Source organism: Ambystoma mexicanum, chromosome 3q (assembly GCF_040938575.1).
Source record: "Ambystoma mexicanum isolate Mex_15411 chromosome 3q, UKY_AmexF1_1, whole genome shotgun sequence".
In the NCBI taxonomy this organism is placed as follows: Eukaryota; Metazoa; Chordata; class Amphibia; order Caudata; family Ambystomatidae; genus Ambystoma; species Ambystoma mexicanum.
The window spans coordinates 1023252385-1023272593 of record NC_090926.1 but is presented as its reverse complement, the minus strand read 5'-3'; the positions used below and the strand labels follow the sequence as shown (position 1 = coordinate 1023272593).

At 46.8% G+C, this 20209-nt stretch overlaps 1 protein-coding gene across 2 annotated transcripts in view; it reads left to right on the top strand.

The window, feature by feature from the left end:
* The window catches only part of SLC26A11 (solute carrier family 26 member 11), a 257186-nt gene that overhangs the window by 80242 nt on the left and 156735 nt on the right, over positions 1 to 20209 (top strand). For both annotated transcript variants that reach the window (XR_011305180.1, XM_069655195.1), the window contains exons 6-8: positions 4139 to 4281; positions 4531 to 4706; positions 4814 to 4886. Coding sequence is in view for 1 of the 2 variants with exons in the window: in XM_069655195.1 (XP_069511296.1) it covers positions 4139 to 4281; positions 4531 to 4706; positions 4814 to 4886 (392 nt within the window). In the remaining variant the exon portion in view is untranslated. The remainder of the gene's footprint in view (positions 1 to 4138; positions 4282 to 4530; positions 4707 to 4813; positions 4887 to 20209) is intronic.

Here is a 20209-nt window from a genome sequence, read left to right as displayed (position 1 = left end):
AGGTGTGCACTATGATTCTGACATGGTGGAAAAGGGTTTATTTCCACACAGATCTGTGAAAAACCGTGCAAGATTCTACTTTTTTCATTCAAGCTTTAGACTATTCTGCTTTTTTCCCCCAAGATTTTTGCATAGAAAGTTCCGGCTTTTTTTTTTTTCTTCGTGTTTGTGTCTGGATTCTCTTTGGTCATTTCACAAAAAAAAATGTAAACCAAAAAAGTACTTTTGAGTGTCTGTCGAGCAGATGGTCCCCACTCGCCCTCCTTCGCCCCCGCCCAAGGCGCCCTCTATCGGTCCAGTTTGTTTTTGGAGTACCTGAGGACCCTGACACTTTGCATCCATGTAACGCTTGTTTGTGGGTTGGATTGGTCTCTTGTTTTGCTGGTGAATGTCTTTCGTCCACTCTGTCCAGTTGACGGTCTTGTCGCTGATTCATGGTCTGACCAGCTGATGTTTATCTTCCTGGCTCACCATAGTAGGGTGCTCGCCACTATGTACCCTCCTCTCGTACTCCTGCCCAGAAGGTACCGCCATACGTTCTAAGCTATTATGTCACAAATCGAGGTGTATGTTTTTGAAAATAGCAAGCATGAAATGTTCAAGCATACTGAACCTGATAGCGTAAGAAGCATTTCAAAACAATAGTTCCTGTGTCTCCTTGCTGATCTGTGCAAAGCTTCCCTGATCCCTCCATGGCTGTGGACCTTTTCAGCGCCTCCATCACTGGCACGGTGCCACTCCAGGTGGCATCCGCCATAGCCAGCACTTTGCACCGTCCGTCTAAATTGGGCCCCTGGGATAAAATGTTTATTTTATCCTTTTAGACATTTCTGTGGAATTGCACAAATTAAGGCATTCTGAGTGGACATTCCCTAAGATTAAAAAAAAATGGTTTACTCCATGAAAGAAGACAAAACAGAAATTCCACTCGTAACATCAGCCGCAGCTCTGGATTTCTTTCCAGAATGGCGATTGTGCTTTTTGGAGACGCATCCCTTTTAATAATCGCCCTTTTCACCCGGTCAGTTTTCAGTGGAATGGGAGTGTTTTCAGTTTGAACTCTAGTGTTGGGAAATAGACCACCGTTTACCCAATCTTGCTTCCGTGTGATCCTTTTCCCCCAAGGCCTATATATTGGACGGTAGCGCTGTTAAAGCCTCCCCCCAGTTATCCACATTGCATGTTTGCCTCAACAATGGTACCGATTGTTTATTTATATTGCGCGCCAGACCCAGAGGTATCAGGGCGCAGAAGTTACAGGAAGATCCTCAGCTTAGGTTACACATGGCATATATACACATCAGGAAATAGGAAGAGACTGTTACATAATAATATGTTAAGAGAATAAGAGGTACAGAAAAAGAGCACTATACTGGCATCTTGATAAGAATGTTCTGAGATCTATTTACAATGCGCTAAAGTAGGTGGCAAGGACTTGGCTTTAGTAGTCGTTGGCTTTAAGCCAGTTGATGCAATTATGTCTCAAATTCATATATGATTTGGTCCGCTCGAAGGGGTGGAGGCAGGGAGCTCCAGAGCGGAGCGGCTTTGACAGGAAAGCTTCTGCCCCCGACCTTGACTAGCTTAATTCTTGGGACAGTAAAGCAGTTAGTGTTAGCTGTTCTAGTGGGCCTAAGCGAGGATTTTCTGCAGAATTTTTCGGTGAGGTAACACGGAGCAGCATTCTTCAGACATTTGTAGGTAAGCAAGGCGGTTTTCAGTCGGATTTTGTCGTTGGTAGATAGCCAGTTGTTTTCTCCTGATTTCAGAGATCTGTTCTCTCCTTGCTACTCCAAGGGCATTATTTTGGAGGGTTTGGATTCTTCTAATGATGTACTTATTGGACCAATGTAGAGGGAGTTACAATAATCCAGTTTAGACTGGATGAGGTCTCCGGCAAGGATAATACAACTGTTCTTGGATAGAAATGGTTTGCCAGCTCTGATAAGTTTGCATGTATATGCAGTGGCAGACGCCATGGAGTTTACTTGTTTGGTAATGTGAGGGTGGAATCGAGGTAAAAGCCTAGGGTTTTTACTTCGTTGGCAACTTTGATGGAATTACCGTCAATCGTGAAGGAGGTGTATTCATAGCTTAGTTGTTTGAGGTTAGTGGCTGTGCCCATCATTCAGGCATAGACCGTGTGCTGCCATTCATGCCTGGATGATGAGGTAGACTCTGTTCACTAATGCCAAATCCTTACCATAATCCCCAGAAAGTGATAGCAGAATCTGGGTATCAGCATAATTAGTGTAGGTGATACCAAGATGGTCAAGATCATCGAAAAGGGGTTTGGTGAATATATTGTACAGGGTGAGTGAGACACAAGATTCCTGGGGCACTCTGCAGGTGATGGAGATAGGGTCCGCGGCAGCTGAGGGTGAGAAGACTCTCGTGGTCCTGTTGCTTAAGAATGAATCGATCCAGACTATGGCTTCCTTGGAGAAATGCACAGCTGAGTCTAAATGGCTGCATAAGACGTTGTGGTCCACAAGGTCAAATGCAGCCGAGAGGTCGAGGAGGAGAAGAAAGGCTGTTTTTACCTTATCCCTGAGATCGTCAATTTGAGCCTTGAGATCAATTGGTGCAGTTTCCGTTCCATGTTGTGGTCGGAAACCCGATTGGTGAGCTCCTAGTAGGTAGTGGAGTTCCAAATACTTCTGAATTTGTAGATATGCGACATTATCTATTATTTTGAGAAGAAAAGGCACTGTAGTAATAGGCCGGTAGTTAGTTGGTATGGTTGGGTCTAGCGTCTGTTTTTTAAGGAGTGGGATAACCCAAGACTCTTTAAGATTGCTTGGGATGGTGCCCGAGGTGAATGAGGCATTGATAAGCTTCGATAGGAAGGGTGCCAGATCCCTCGCTGCATCCTTAATTGTGTCTGAAAAATATTTTTTTCAAAATGTCTTTTTAAAACCTCACCCAAATTTGAGAGTTTCTGGACATCCCTTTTTCTGAAAATTAAATTCGTTAATTGGAAAGGAACCCGACTGCCTGCGGCTAAATTTAAAACAAATCTTTTCATTGCTGCTCAATAAATCTTTTAAAAAATTGCCAATATCGAGCAATGTTTTTGGGAAAGGCATGTGAATGTAATATCCCGATAAAGTATGAATTTCTTGGAGTGAAGCCCTCGCCTTATACATCTGTGTTTAACATGTAGGACAGGGGAATATCCCTCTATTGCAGACTTATCCCATCATCCTTCTGAAATCAATGAGTCGAGCATTATTAAGTTGGGTAATAACCCATGCTACTAAATCCTAATGATGATTTGATTGTATTCCCAGTGTAGAGCAGAGAGACTGATCCCTGGTCTCAAGCCCAGGGACCGCATCTCTCCTGCTCTCCAAAGTCTCCCCTCGCTCCCGATCACAGCACGGATAAAACTCAAATCTCTCTGTATCATCCACAAGGCTGTCTGGGGTCAAGGACCACTCTACATGCAACTCTTTCTGACTAAATAGTCCCTCTCTTGACACCTTCGTTCCTCTGGCAGCAACACCTTGCGTGTGAAGCGTTTTGCTAAACGGAGAGCAGGTGGTTGATCGCTTTCATGAGCGGGCTCCCTTCTTTGGAATATCCTCCCTCTTCGTCTTGAGCAGAACCTCCTTAAGTTTCGGAAAGCCTCAAGACCTTCCTCTTCTCTTTATTCACTCCCTCTCTCCCCTGCTAATTGCACAGTAGCTTGACTGAAGTGCAGGGCCCATATGCATCCTCGGGGCCCTCACCTCCCACTTCTGATCATCTCAGCTGCTGTCCATCCTCTGCACTTGCTTCGGCTCGCCCTCCCCTTGGAGGTTGCACTTACACTTTCTTCATAGCACTTCACCTGCTGCTCACCATGAGCATCACACCACCTATCCCATACCCCTCTCCACTTGCACGTTCTGAACACTCACAAGGCATAGTAGGTTCGTCTTCCCCCTCTCCACTGTCTTCTTATGGTTTATTTAATTAACTTAATTATTTATTATTGTTGTAATTACATTTTCTATCATCCCCTGTCCCCTCCCTGTCAGTGCTTTGAAACAGTATTTGCTTCCTTTATAAGCGCCTAACAGGTGAACAATAAATAAAATATTCAGAATGGAACTCCTCTGTTAATCAGCATGTTTTCTGTCTTCTCTCGTAGGGTGGGGGATGCCTCTCTGGGTTTCATCTGTCTGGTGCTACTGCTGGGACTCACTTGGATGAAGAGTCGCATGCCTAGACCATATCGTGGGATGCCAATCTGGCTCCGATTGTGCCACCTCATTGTCTGGATCACAGCAACAGGTTAGTGACTTTCATTGAGATGTCTACTGTGTCGGATTGGTCGACCGTGAGCACATTTCCAATACACCTTGTCACATCCTTGTGAAGGATATAATGGATTTGTCTCCCTAGATAAGATTAACAGCTGAAGATATTACAACATTGGCATAACCGAATGGACCAGGATAACGGAGGCCTTTAAATGGGTGGGTTAACTTTTTAAAATCAAGCCCTCATTTGTTATGGTCATAATTCCTTCTGTCTCCTCAGCCCGTAATGCGCTGGTGGTGGTCGCTGCAGGACTCGTGGCCTATAGTTTCCAGGTGATGGGGTCCCAGCCCTTCATATTGACTGGAAAGACTGCGCAGGGTCTTCCGTGCTTCCAGCTGCCTCCGTTCTCTGAGGTGACCCCCAACGGCACCATTTCGTTCAGTCAGATGGTGCAGGTGAGCGCGACGTCAACAATGGGGAGTGAAACACTTGATCAGCATGAAAAGATCTGGATATGTTGCACCTGCTTATTTTCCAGTAATGGAAAGATTTATTTTCCTAGGACATGGGTGCAGGGCTGGCCGTAGTGCCCCTCATGGGGCTGCTGGAGAGCATCGCCATCGCCAAGGCGTTTGGTAAGTACTTGAGCAACGTTTTGTAAAAACTGCTTTTATCCCTGTGAAATTTCATGAACATGTTCAAAGAACCTTAATTGGTCAACTTAAAACATAGATACAAGAGAAAGGCTACTGGAACCACCTTCTTCCTTTGTCTTCCCGAGATGCCTTGAATGCTGCCAGGCTATACTCGCCCCTTCTCTAGCAAAATAAAGCAGCTCTGTCCACTGTAGCCACCCTACAAATCCCCAATAAATAAATTGCACATTGCAAGGGAGGCCAGCGGGCATGTGTGTGTTAGCCCTGCTCAATTGTGTCGGCACCTTAGTTCTTTTATTTCTGTCCATACTCATGGGTACAGTATGAGGAGTTGAACGGTGGACATGTTTGTTTGGTGGAACTAAGACTCCGGACTAACAGTGGCTTAGTCATTTGTACACCCCCCTTCCTTTATGTTAAGCATGAAGACTAATAACCAGGGCAAGGGTTGCCACTGAAGGGTGTTCAATACCCTCAAAGGCGTTCTTTTAACAGCACCCGGCAACACCAAGGCTCAGACCTAGAGCTAATATCTGTGTGCAGTGTTTGCAAAATGCATGAGAACAGTGTATCGAGCTGCACTTTGGATATCCATAAATGGTATGCACCACTGGCAAGCAACGGAAGTCATCTTGGCTCTTGCTTTGGGTATGTAGATGCCTTCGATGACAGGAGAGTCAGCCACCTCAAACAACTAGCCATGCGCTCCAGACCACCGCAGCCATCTCCCATCGCACCCAGCACCACCCACCTCAAGCCCCGATATGACTTCCAAACGTTCTCAGAACTTGAGGTTGCCAACATAATCAGATGTCTAAAGCCATACCAATGCAAAGGAGACGCCTGTCCGGTGCCAATTGACAAAGACTGCACGAAACGCTCACCCCAATCATCACAGCCATCATCAATACCTCCATCACCTCAAAAATTGTCTGTACATCCCTGAAGGAAACCTGGATGCTGCCATGCTAAATAAAACGTCCCTAGACCCCAGCATCCCCACAAACTACCGCCCCCATCACAACCATGCCCTTCATCCTCAAGATGCTTGAACGAGCTGCCTACATCCAGGTACAACAATACCTTGAGAAAAATCATATGCTGGGTATCCGGCAGTCAGGATTCTGTCCCCAGACTCGGAGCAAAATCAACTCAATGTCATTAAGGATGACGGCAAACTTGCCCTAATTATGATGCTGGACCTCTCTGCAGCATTTGACCTTGTCGATCATCAAATACTTTGCAACCACCTGGCATCAACAGCAACTTCTCACTATCAGCCTCGGAGTGGATAAGATCATTCCTGGCTGACAGATCCTCCCGAGCCTTCATTGATGCTCACGCCACCTCACCAACGCCAGTAACATTGTGAGTCCCCCAAGGCTCCTACCTTTCCCCCCACACTGTGTAAAATTAATTTAAAAAACCTCTTCGATCACCTTGACCGCCTCGGAATATCCTACACAAACTACGCCGACGATACCAAACTATCCTCCTATCGGGCTCCTACACCCAAGATGCCGCAGCAGTCAGTGTGGTCTACCAAACAGTCCCAAACTGGATGGCAACCCACCTGCTTTGCCTCAACGATGACAAAAATGAAATCGTCATTGTTGGCTCCCACTCCACACTCCAAAACATGGACCCAGCATAGGAGTTCACCATTGATGGTAACCTGTTCCCCAATTCATCTGCAGCTAAAACACTAGGCATTTACCTTGACTCGACTCTTGATCTCTCTTGCCAAGTAAACTCCATTGCTTCATCCGCTGCATATACCGCCAAGTTGCTCAATGCCAGCAAGCCCTTCCTCTCCACCCTAAACTGTTTTACGATAGCAAGAGCCATCACAGGAGCCAAGTTGGATTACTCCAATGACCTATTTGCAGGAACTTCTGAACGTAATCTGAGCATATTACAGAATATCCAAAACAATGCCCTATGTGCTGCCACAGGTCTATCCAAGCACGACCACGTCGTTGAAGCTAGAGGAAGTGCCCACTGACTTCCGATCCGTGAGAGGATCAAGTTCAAAACCTTATCCTTCATGCACAGATGACTCTCCAACACTGCCCCAGTTTACCTCTCTCAACGGACAGAAAGATACACGCCCGCTCGTCCACTTAGATCTGCGAACTGCCACCTAGTCTAAGTCCCCAGCTTCAACTGCCATCTAGTGAAAATCCCCAGCTTCAGATGCAAATCCGCGGGAGGTTCAAGCTTCCCTGTCGTGGCCGACAAACTATGGAACAACTTCCACATTGACTTGAGAAAGGAGCCATCATACTGGACTTTCAGACCTGGCTGTTCATTTAAAGCACCACGATCCAAGACCCAATCTACCACCATCTTCATCTCACTGTACTGAAATGTTTATATTTGACCTTCCATGTACCCCCTACATCTTTCCCATCCCCACTCCTTCTGCTGTTCTGTCTCTTGATCTATCAATGTAACTAACGCCCAGATACCCAAGGGTTCAGCACACTGTAATAAATGCAAAAATAAATAAATAAATACAATTGCCTGGAGAAGTACCACTATGCAACTCAAATGTTCTGCCTGAAGAACTATTCACCTTGGCATGATCCAAGCAATAGCCATATCCCATGCAATGGAACTTTCTCTTTGTCTCAGAGAAGTAGTTTGGGGAGGAGGAGGGTAGTAAGATCACCAGATTAGTACAGAAAGAAGAAATAACCTGTGCCATTAATTGAGTGCTCTGACCAACCATCTCTGTCTAATGACACTTTAAAAGCCTTACTTATGCAAAGCGGAGCCTCGGATTCCGTATCATGTCATCAGTGTGCGGCAAAAAATGACGAACACAAAAGTGCCGAATTGCGAGGAGCACATTTCCCCGCAATTACATGCATGGGGGGGCGCTGTTTAGGGTAATACGAAATATAAGGGCACTATGGGAGGAGGTTGCGGGGGTCTCCCCTCGACCCGCAAATAATTGCGAGCAAATGGGTGGGGGGAAAAGAATTCAGCATTTTCGTTTTAGTTATTTAAAGTTTGCAGTGATTACGTAGATCCTGGGATTCAACCACTCTCGTTGCAGAGGTAACTGCGGCCGAGAAAACTGTCTTCAAGTCATGAGGTTAAGGCCCCCGGTGACCATAGGTTCATAAGGCTAAGAGTATGCTTAAAAAATGACGGGTTTTGCAATTAAAAAACTCTGGCTGGGAGACCACCAGGGGATGCTGAGGGCAATGCTAGGCTCCCAGCCTCGAGGAGACTATTGTGATGAGTTAGTGCAGACCCCAAGGATAAAATCCAGCGAGAAATACCTGCAAAATGAGGAGGAAACCACAGCAGGAGAGAAAACAGCCCAAAAAAGAAGGGGAAACGATTTGCGAGCGACAAACTAGCGAAGCAGCCCATCCCCCCCGCCGGCGAAGATCCGGAAAAAAAAATGGCGGACGCTTAAGGCAGTGGAGCCGGCCAATGACGTACCAGTAATCCTGAGGGGCATACCGCGGAGAGGCCCTGTGCTCCAGTGGAGAGCCCTGAGACCCAGCTTGGATCATGGGGAGGCGTGAAGAACCAGCCCGCAGAGATCCCTGGTGCCGCGGCAGGCCAGAGCAGCCTGCGGGGGACCGCCTCACCGGAGATCCTGGAAGACGGCATGGAGAGGTCCACATCAGCTCTAGGCAGAGAGGGGTGCAGACGATGCGGGACCAGCGCCACAGAAAGGAAGACCTGGGGGAGATCCAGTGAGGGCAGCTCTAGCAGCAGAGACCCCTGCAACATTCTAGTGGGAGGTGACGGAGTGAGGGTGGAGAGAACCGCGTCAAGGAGAAGGTTAGTGTGCCCTGAAAGCAAACCCACTGCGGGGGCAAGATAATAGCTCCCAGACGCTGGTGGCACGGAGAGGCCCCTGCAGAATATAAGCAGACCCAAGCCCAGGCACAATAGAGAGTGGGGAGTAGAGTTGAAAGCCCACAAAGGGAACTCACACTAAGGTGTCACACAGGGGAGAGTAGCTTACAAGCTACATTGGAGCCAAGCCCAAAGCAGGGAAAGGAACCTGAAAACGCTGCAGGAGAACCAAGGCAAAAATTTAGCACGGAAACACAGGAGCCCAGACAACAGGGAGACTGTGCACAGCGAGGGGGGATCCACATGGACGTCGAAGCCTCCAACTTGCAGAAAGTCCGAGGATAGGGGCTGTGAGTTCATCGGCGTCAAGGGGCAAACCAGAGAAGAGAGAGGCAGCGAAGAGGTGGCAGAAAGAGCCACCAAGCGACACAGCTCTCCAGAACCAAAGAGGGAGATAGAAGGGACACAGGGGCCAATCATAGATACTACCAATCCGCCTGATTGTTGTGAACCACCCAAGACCGAGGCACAGAAAGTGGAACTGGCTGGAGACAACACCCCGCAGCAACCCAAAAACAGTAACTGGAGCCGGAGGACGCACGGGACCTAGACACTAGAGGGGTAATCGAGACAGCACAAAATCCCGGGCTAACAACCACAGTGGAGGAAGTTGGAGACGTTCATGTGCTCACAGAGAGGGGCATCAAAAAGCTGCAGCAATATCGGAGAACAGCAACTAGTGTTCAACAAGCCTCGGCACAGACACCAGACAAAAGGGCCACAGTAGCAACCAAAGACGACTTTGCAGGAATCCTGGCGGAATAAAAGCACTGCATCAGACATCCAAACCTCCATATCAGAAATACGTGGAGAAGTGGACATTATAGAAGGGAAGGTTGAAAATCTCGAACACAACTATACTAATGTGGACCTCATGGAAATGAACCTGAACGCCAGGATGACAGACATTGAACTAAAAGAGGAGGAACTGGCACTCAAGATTGACGACATGGAAAACATAGAAAGGAGACTGAACCTGAGAATACTGGGCCTAAAGGAGAATGATGGAGAAACCCCTCAGCAAGTGGAAAAAATGGTCCAAGACATAATCAACCAAGTGTTTGAAAGCGAGGGGGGGAAGAAGTTTCCATTGAAAGAGCCCACAAGGAGGCCGGGCATTTGGTAAAGGGCCCTGTTCAGTGGTAGTCAAATTTCTGAGATACAAAGAAAAGACGGAGATCCTGGCCCTGGCAAAGCAGAAGCAGGAAATTGCTTTCCAAGGCTCTCCTATAAAGTTTTCAAGATCTATCGAGCTTCACGCTTGCAAGGAGGAGAGCATGTAGGCCTCTGACCACATGGCTTGCAGACCAATCAATCCGATACAGATGGGGATATCCATTTGACTTGACCTTCGAATACAAAGGGGAAGATTATACGGTCACAACCCCTGAAGAAGCGACGCAAGTCCTACACAGCCTGGAGAACCAAAATGGTGACCGGGGACCCGTAGGCCCCTCGGGTTTGCAGTCCACATAGAGGAGCGGGAGGTCCGAAGTGGCGCAGAGACGGAAGAGAGGCAAGGGAGGGGAAAATACTTTAAACCAAGTCCAATCTCGCCAGCGAAACCCCCTTTAGAAGCCACACAAAGATGGCCCCAAATACATCTCGCCACACAGATCTGCACCAACCAAACATGCTCCGCAATATTCAACACACAAGAACAAGGTAAAAGATATAGTAGGATCAAAAATCACCCTCGTTGAGGCTGAAGAAGTAAACCCTGGTGGCCCTCAGTTTTTTAGAGGGCGTCTCCAACTCAAAGAACTGAGCCATCAACTATGGCAAAGGTTCAGATGACAAGTTTAATTAGTTACACGGTTAAGGGGAGGGGGGTCAAGCGGGGGCGGGAAACCGAACCAGGAGTCCAGACCCCAGTGTTAGGGGGAGGATCCCCAACCTGGGATCAGTTATGGTTAATGCAAGGGGGGAAAGGGAAAAGGGAAGCAAGCGACGTAACAAAATTGAGAGGGAGGCACGGGTTCCTGGGAGGACTCAGCAATATGTGGGCCAAAAGGTGCTCTACTACCCGGGGGAATGGGATCCAATCTAGGGGAAACAAAAAGCACCAAAGCTCACCTGGGAAGGGACACCTTAAAGGTGGGCACTCTGAACGTGAAGGGGCTCAACTCACCTACTAAAAGATCCCTACTGGTGAGTGAGTTCGAGAGGGCGCAGCTCGACGTCCTGTTCATACAAGAGACTAGACTCAAGGCGGGAGAGGATCGAGCATTAAGGGGAAAAACAGTGGGACAAACATGCTGGGCATCAGGAGAGTGAAAAAAGGTGGAGTGGTAATTCTCCTCAACAAGAGACTCAGGCTAGAGTACCCAGTGGTGGAGCCCTCACTCTAGTAGGCAGTCGCCTTATAACTAGGGGCAAATGTGAAACTGGCCACATAGCGCTCCTAGGGGTGTATACGCCCAATCAAGGGCAGGGTCCATTCAATGAAGGAGCTCTAACATCCCTGAAGGTGGGGGGGGGGGGCTTGATCATGGTGGGAGGGGACTTCAATGCATGGGCAGAACCCCAATTGGATAGGCAACAGACAAGAATAATGAACAAGAGCACCCCGACGAAGGAACGAGGTAGATTTAAGGCTACGCTAGAGGGGGAGGGGCTGAATGATATCTGGAAGTACTGCAATCCTGGGAAATGGGGCTACACATTTAAGTCAGAAGTGCATGACACATTCACTAGGATCAACTACTTGCTGATTGACAAAGAAAATCAGTCCAGGGTCCATAATAGCACTATACGACCGGTAGCTTGGTCGGACCATGATATGGTAATAACATGCCTAGAGCTGGAGGGATTGGGGCACAGAAACACAAGATGGAGATGTAATGACTCCCTGTGGAGGGACAAAATGTATGCCCAAGAATTGGGCAAAGAGACTAATACTCCAGACCAACGATAATGGGGAGGTGGACAAGAACACGGTATGGGAGGCGGGCAAGGCGGTGTGGAGGGGACACCTAATGAGAGAAGGGGCAAGGCGGAAGAGAGAACGTAAAATCGTGGAAGACAAATTAAGGGGGGATATTGTGGAGCTTGAGGAGAGGATGCATGCTCAGGGGATCTACCGGGATGAACACCTCTCAACCCTCAAAAGGAAACGGTAAGATCTTAAGGCCATGGGAAAATGTGACGTAATAAGAAAGTTAAGGTTCCTTAAACAGACCTTTTACGAAAAGGGGGACAAGGCGGACGGAATGTTAGCCACGAGATTAAGGGCACAAAGAGCAGAAAGATGGGTTGAAGCTATCCAAACAGAAGAGGGTGAACCACTACGGGCTCCAAACGAAATAGCGGAGCCTAATTCGCTAACTTCTACGAAAATCTCTACACGGAGGGGAGTAGGGATCTGAGGAAAATGAAAGAATACATAGAGGCGGCAGGTCTCACCCGTCTACAAGAATCGGAACAATCCCTCCTCTATTCGGACATCACCCCTGAAGAAATTGAGGCAGTGATCAAGACTGCTGCAGGGAGGTGCTCCGGGGGAGGACGGATTCACCATGGGCTTCTACAAACAGTTTGCAGGAAACCTCTCCCCCCACATGTCCTCACTCTTTAACCATATAAGAGAATCGGGCCATGCGCCCCCATTGATCTCAGCTGCGCATATAGTTGTAATTCCCAAGGCAGGGATGGATCCCACATGTTGCACGTCTTATTGTTCAATATCACTCCTGAACATGGATGCTAAAATATATACCAGAGTAATTGCGACATGGATGGGGGACATCATGCCCCGCCTGGTTCACCCAGACCAGGTGGGCTTCATAAAGGACAGGCAAGAAGCAGACGCAGTGAGAAAAACCCTTAACATAATGGAGCAAACAGAGACCATCGAAGGTAATCTAGCCCTCCTAAGCACGGACTCCGAGAAAGCCTTCGACAGGGTACAGTGGGAGTTCCTTCGGTGCGTGTTGAGGAACATGTGTTTTTGGGAGACGTTAATAAGAGGGATCAAAGCCCCTATATAGGAACCCAACAGGAAGGGTGGTCATCAACAACGCTACATCAAGAGAAATCGCCCTTTCCAGGGGGACCAGGAAAGGGTGTCCCCTCTCCCCACTTCTATATGCCCTATCCATGGAGCACCTGGATAACATCATCAGGAGAGAAGAAACAATACGATGGATAACAATAGGGGAGATTGAATAACCCGCAAAATGATATCTGAAAGTCCTGCAGACAATCCAAGAATTTGGTAAATGGGCCGGACTCAAAGTCAACCCTGACAAATCAACACTTTCTTTATAAGGCCCCAGAACACCTGGGGGACGACTGAATGATGGTGGAAGGCATACCAACCTCACAGCAAACTTTGCAATACTTGGGAATCAATTTCACAAGGACCAGAGAAAAACTTGCCCCCCCTGATGATAGAAATAACCAAAGACTTAGAGCGATGGGATAAAATAACTATATCCTGGCTGGGACCGCTCAACGCCATAAAAATGGTAGTGCTCCCCAAGTTACTATACCAATACCAAAAGCTCCCCATTGCCATGCCGGAATCACATTTCACAGAGATAAAGAGATTACTCCTCAGATTCTTGTGGGAAGGGAAAAAGCAGAGGATCTCATACGCCACCCTGACCCAGTCAAAGGAAAAAGGAGGACCGGGCTCCCCGGTATGTACACTTACTAACAGGCAACCCAGTTCAGGGCCATGGTCCCACACCTACGGCAAGACAAGCAAAAACAATGGGTAGCAATTGAAAACAACAGAATGAGGCCAGTCTCATTGGGAGAATGGCTATGGGCGCCGGAGAACTAATTCCCGAAAAGCGCCATTGGACACTTTGCGATGGGATCGCTCATACGGTTATGGTGGAGGAAGAGGGAAATGAAGGGACTTGGCGATTTGCAATGATATAGCTCAGCCACAACGATTCCAGGATTGGTACGAAGCCGGACTCGAAAGGGTGAGCCAACTAACAAAACCCAAGGGGTGCATATCAATTCAAGACCTAGAGGCTGGTCTGCAGATGGGACCACTGGACATATTCAAATTCCTCCACTTGAAAGGGTCACTGTCTGCAGTGAAATGGAGAAATGACCTTACGAGAGACCTCACCCCCCCTGGAAAAAAGTTTAAGTGAATCAACGCACACAGGGTCTCATCTCCAAAATTATACACGACAATCAACGATACAAGGAAATGCAAAATAGGGAGTCTCCGAAAAAGATGGGAAACGGATATGGGCCCCATGACAGACCACCTGTGGTCAGAGCTGTGTAGATCAGCACACAGGGCATCGATCTCTGCCCAATACAAACTCCATGGTCTAAAATTATTACACAGGTGGCAACTCGACCAAAAAGGCTCTCAAAAATGTTCGCCCAAAGGAGCCCTATCTGCTGGAGGGGATGTGGTGCCCAGGCGGACTATTGCCACATGTGGTGGGCCTGCACGAAGTTGCAGGCATACTGGAAGGAGGTGTTAGCATGGATTAGGAAGATCGGAGGGATCCCCGGAGAGCTAAACCCCAAGCTAGTCCTATTTGGTCTGGAACAGCAAGAAGAACGATGGAGGAAGGTTCCACACATGACCCATGTCTTATTGCTGGCAGCTAGAGCGCGCATCACGATCAGCTGGAAAGTGCCCGCTCTCCCAACCGAGGTGACCTGGGCAAAAAAAGCCAAAGACCTATATGAGATGGAAAATGTAACTAGCCTCCTGCACGACCACCTACCGAATAGAGAAATGGAATGGGCGCCCTTCCTTGAAGCCTACAAATGAAAGAGTTTGAGCCGCCAGGATTCTTCTTCCCAAGGACACGTGCTACAAGAATCTGAAGTTCGCCCACTGCTTCCTTCCTGAACAACTGGGGAGGGGGGGAGAGTGGGTTTAGTTTCTGCATTCATGGTTGATGATTAAGCTGTGATGATTAAGCTGTATGCTGTTGAAAAATGCCTAATGAAAACAAATAAAATAAAAAAATGAAAACTCTGGCCAGTCAAACAAACAATATTACATCACTCTGAGGAAAGGTCAAGAGTTTAATCTCATTTGCTAAGGCCCAGTAGCAAAAACTGAAGACATGTATTCTGAATTTCTTATATCGTAACTTAGCAGTGAACTACCTGGCTCGAGGTCCACTTTTCCTCACGCCCCGATTTCTCCACAAGCTACGTCCCCTGGAGCAAAGAAGTTCTGGGCTGATTGAAGGGATGTGGAACAAAATGCATCTTATGATACAAGAGATCCCTCTCAGCTAGTCCCACCCCAAGGTTTCACCAATCTGAGAACGAAGAACGATTAATCAAAAAGGTGCCATCGGAATCAAGCTGCAACTTTTTCCAGTCTGGAGATATTTTAAAGGGGGAGAGTGTGGAAGTGATCACCTCTCTGTCCCAGTCATCCTGTGCAAGTGAACTTCATTTGTTCTTGGAGTTTTTAGTTCTTCCAGGAAGGATCTGGGTGGCAAACAATTTACTTCCATTTAAGAATGAAAACCATTAATTACAAAAGCCTTTCAAACATCTCCATTCTACCAAATATTTTTCCTACCTCCTTACAAGTTGCTTATAATTGGCATCTTTTTTTTTTTTAATCGGACCAATATATAACTGGAAGTAAGGGTGTTTCTAGGACTGATCTTCATGTATTGGAGTTACGGGCTTCACATGTTTTTTTCCGTTATGCAGCCTCCTGTTATTTGTATGACTTGGGTCAGTTAATGGTGCAATACTAGAAGTACCTGAAGCTCTAAATCAGAGGATTGCCTCAGGAGTCAAAGAATTGGCTGGGCAGAAATGTCTTTAGCTTTTTAAGAACCATGGAGAAGTGACTTCCGAATGATAATGGGCAGTGTTATATAGGGCAACTCCAGCTGTCCTGTCACGGGCCATAGTGAGAGAGAAGGAGCTTGCAGATCTTTGGACCCTGGTAGGGCTGTACTTGGGGAGCTTCTGTTGGATATAAACCAGGCCATCTTTCCGGTTGGCTCGATGAATGATGCAGTGTTTCAAAGGTGATCCGTCTGTCCACTCGGAGCCATTAAGGTATTTAAGGGTTGGTGTGATGTGGTTTTTAGGTTTCAGCTGCAAGGTCAGCCTTGATGCCTTCTTTTTATGGGGATCTCCTTTGGGGGTACTGAGATACAGACTGTGGCAGTAATGTACTGTAGATGGGAGAGTATGAGAAGGTTGGTCATCTTCACTTTAGGGGTACAATTCAGAAAAGACAATGTCTTACAGCCTAAGAAGATGAAAGTGGGATTTCTGGTGATGTCATGAACTTGTTGAAGGAAAGCAGAGCATCCTAGCAAATGCCCCTATCTTTTGCTGGCCTAACTGGAGTGGGGACTGCACCGGTAGTAGCCAGCCAAGGGAACTGGAGGGATTGAGGACCCAAGGTAAATGTTCTCAACCTTTGGCAAGCTTTTCAAATTCCTTGCTTGTAAAATAGTTTTCTGTAACCCTTCACAGCCATTAATTGACAAAGAACTAATGTGTGCACTGCTAGAGATTAACAGTTGAGTCTTGAGCAGGGATGTGCATGATATTACTTATTTTAATTTTCACACAATAATAACACAGTCCTACCGATTATAAAGAGTTTGTCAAAGAAAAGCCAATATGCCTAATTGCGCTTTCCGAATAGTCTCTTAGTGCACTGATGTTGTGCTAAAAGACACATGCTCCACCACTTAGGGCTTGGCATGTGTTGGCTGCCCCCCAAATGAAGATAAACATTAATTTTATTGGGTTTTCTCTGGGTAGGCAGGTGCAAAGATGAGTAAGTTAAAATTGTGAAGAAATTTCTTCAGCAAGGGTCTCTCTTGAGGTAGGACACCTCAGATTGAGAGGGGGTCCCTGGATGCTTTTAACAGGGTAGCCTCAAATTGAACGAACAAAGACTGTGCGGTACGTATTCAGCACTAGGTTAGAGTCGTTCTCTTAGCCGACCGGTTTCTGTGGTGCAAATAAGTGGGCCACATTCATCAGGGCTTATGCAGGACATCTGCGTGTGTGCCTGCTGTGAATCTCATAAAGCAGCACTGTCTGCATATCTTAACGTCCTCTCCCTGTAGGGATGACAGGAGGGGAGGGGAAAAGAGAGAGGGAGAGCAGCGGTAAATATCACATGCTGTTAATTCGAACTTATTAGAAGACATTGCACTGGTGTTTCAGGAGGGGGAAAAAAAGGCTTACTCGCTCCGTGTGATCTGGTGGCTTAATCAAGAACGGTGAGACGGCCCGATACCTGGGGGCCAAAGGACAATAATTATTGTCTTTTTTTGATGTCTAAGTACATCGGATCGGAAAAGAGTCAGTACAAAAAGTTACTTATTCTTCTAACCAAATTGAGTAGATCTCCTGTCTATCGCGGCACGCACTCGGCGTTGTCGCTACACATTTAGCAAACATATATTTAATTAACATACTTCAGGACATCCTGGGTGCCCACGAAGGCGTGGCAGCAGTGGGAGAGGGCCATTAGTGGGCCACAGGGGGCTTACCTCTAAGCAGAGTTCAGTCCGTTTCACAGGCCGCGCGCGAGAGGGTTGGGTCTTCGCGGGCCGTGTGACTGCACTGTTTGTTACCAAGGATTGGCGCGCGGTCACATGATCGTGCGTGCCTGACTCTGGGATGGTCGTCCATAGTTGAAGGCTGCGGCCATCGCCAGGTCAGGCACCGCGGACCGCGGGTCCCCAAGAACTTAGCATCAAGTGTTTTGAATGAAAACAAGTCCCCAATCATTTTATCATAATTATTGCTGATGATGCCTGCATATATCATCCTAAACAGCCATTCATACATACAGCACTCATCACGAACACAAACAGGAGCGCCACTCCAGGGTGCACCAGAGTCAATCAGTCAAAATGACAATTAAGTTAGACAAACTGGCACTTTGGTTCATAACGTGGCCAGAGTTTGCCAGCTGGTTGCTTCATTCAGTCCGTCTTTGTCTGCTTTAAGCCGGAAGATCCAGAGTTGTTCACGTTTGAACAGTAGATTCTGTTTGTTCCCACCTCTTGTGGGGATAGACACTTTTTCAATTATGGTCCATGTAAAGTCTGCCGGGGTGTGTTTGGCAGCTAAAAAGTGTTCTACCATGGGTGCCGTGGTCTTCTTCGTGCGGATGCAGGATCTATGTTCTGCAAGGCGTGTTTTTATAGGGCGTGTTGTCATGCCTATGTAGCGTTTGTCACATGGGCATGTGATCATGTAAATCACGTTGCTACTGTTACAGTTGGTCAGGGTTTTCTGGATCCACGGGTAATGCCACCCTATGTTAATGGAGGTGGTTCTCTTGGTACTTGAGCAGGCATTACATGAGCCACATGGAGTGTGGCCAGTCGCTAGGTTCTGCCCCCACAGTGTGTTCAATCTGTGTTCTTTTTCTCTGTATGAATGTACCAGAGCGTCACGTAGATTCTTCCTTCTCTTGAATGCAAACCTCGGGATTTCGATATTATACTGGCCCACATTCAAAATAGGCCATAGTTTCACGATCTCCTTTTTGATTTTATTGGCAATTGGGGAGAAGCTCATTACTGCAGTTATAGTGTTCTCGGCTTCATTGGGCTTGACATGCTGTTCCATAGTGACTTCGCGTGGGATGTTACTAGCTCGTTTTCGTGCCTGTTTGATAATTCGTTTAGGATAACTCCTATTACGGAGTTTATCTGCAAGGTTTGCTGATTGTCGGATGTAATCTATTCGTGTGGAGCAGTTTCTCCGGTATCTAAGGAATTGTCCAAATGGTAGATTCCTTCTGAGACTGGTGGGGTGGAAGCTTCCATATGTAAGAAGTGAGTTTCTGTCCGTAGGTTTATTGAATACTGTACTAAAGATGGTTGCATTCCGTATCTCCAAAGTGAGATCTAAGAAATGTACAGATTCCGTGCTGTGTATCTCTGAGAATTTAAGAAAAGGATTCTGCCCATTGAGCCATAACATGAACATTGCGAGTTCTGACTCGGTACCTTTAAAAATTAGTAACACATCGTCAGTGTATCTGGCCCAAAGGTCCAAACTGGGTAGCCATGGATTGGTTGGGTTGTAAATGATTGCCTCTTCAAAGTTTGCTACATAAAGGTTCGCAAGACTCGGGGCAAAGGTGGCTCCCATTGCGGTCCCAGAGATTTGTTCATAGAACGAGTTCTCGTAGATGAAGACGTTTTTTGTTAGGGCAATTTCTGCCAGTTGCATCACCAGGGAGACTGGGGTTGTCATCTGAGTTTTTAGTTCTTCCAGGAAGGATCTGGGTGGCAAACAATTTACTTCCATTTAAGAATGAAAACCATTAATCACAAAAGCCTTTCAAACATCTCCATTCTACCAAATATTTTTCCTACCTCCTTACAAGTTGCTTATAATTGGCATCTTTTTTTTTTTAATCGGACCAATATATAACTGGAAGTAAGGGTGTTTCTAGGACTGATCTTCATGTATTGGAGTTCCGGGCTTCACATGTTTTTTTCCGTTATGCAGCCTCCTGTTATTTGTATGACTTGGGTCAGTTAATGGTGCAATACTAGAAGTACCTGAAGCTCTAAATCAGAGGATTGCCTCAGGAGTCAAAGAATTGGCTGGGCAGAAATGTCTTTAGCTTTTTAAGAACCATGGAGAAGTGACTTCCGAATGATAATGGGCAGTGTTATATAGGGCAACTCCAGCAGTCCTGTCACGGGCCATAGTGAGAGAGAAGGAGCTTGCAGATCTTTGGACCCTGGTAGGGCTGTACTTGGGGAGCTTCTGTTGGATATAAACCAGGCCATCTTTCCGGTTGGCTCGATGAATGATGCAGTGTTTCAAAGGTGATCCGTCTATCCACTCGGAGCCATTAAGGTATTTAAGGGTTGGTGTGATGTGGTTTTTAGGTTTCAGCTGCAAGGTCAGCCTTGATGCCTTCTTTTTATGGGGATCTCCTTTGGGGGTACTGAGATACAGACTGTGGCAGTAATGTACTGTAGATGGGAGAGTATGAGAAGGTTGGTCATCTTCACTTTAGGGGTAGAATTCAGAAAAGACAATGTCTTTCAGCCTAAGAAGATGAAAGTGGGATTTCTGGTGATGTCATGAACTTGTTGAAGGAAAGCAGAGCATCCTAGCAAATGCCCCTTTCTTTTGCTGGCCTAACTGGAGTGGGGACTGCACCGGTAGTAGCCAGCCAAGGGAACTGGAGGGATTGAGGACCCAAGGTAAATGTTCTCAACTTTTGGCAAGCTTTTCAAATTCCTTGCTTGTAAAATAGTTTTCTGTAACCCTTCACAGCCATTAATTGACAAAGAACTAATGTGTGCACTGCTAGAGATTAACAGTTGAGTCTTGAGCAGGGATGTGCATGATATTACTTATTTTAAAGCACAAAAATGAAACGTTTCTTCAATGCATTTCATTGAACTGCTTAAGCAATTTTTTGCAACACATTAAAAGCTGCAAATTAG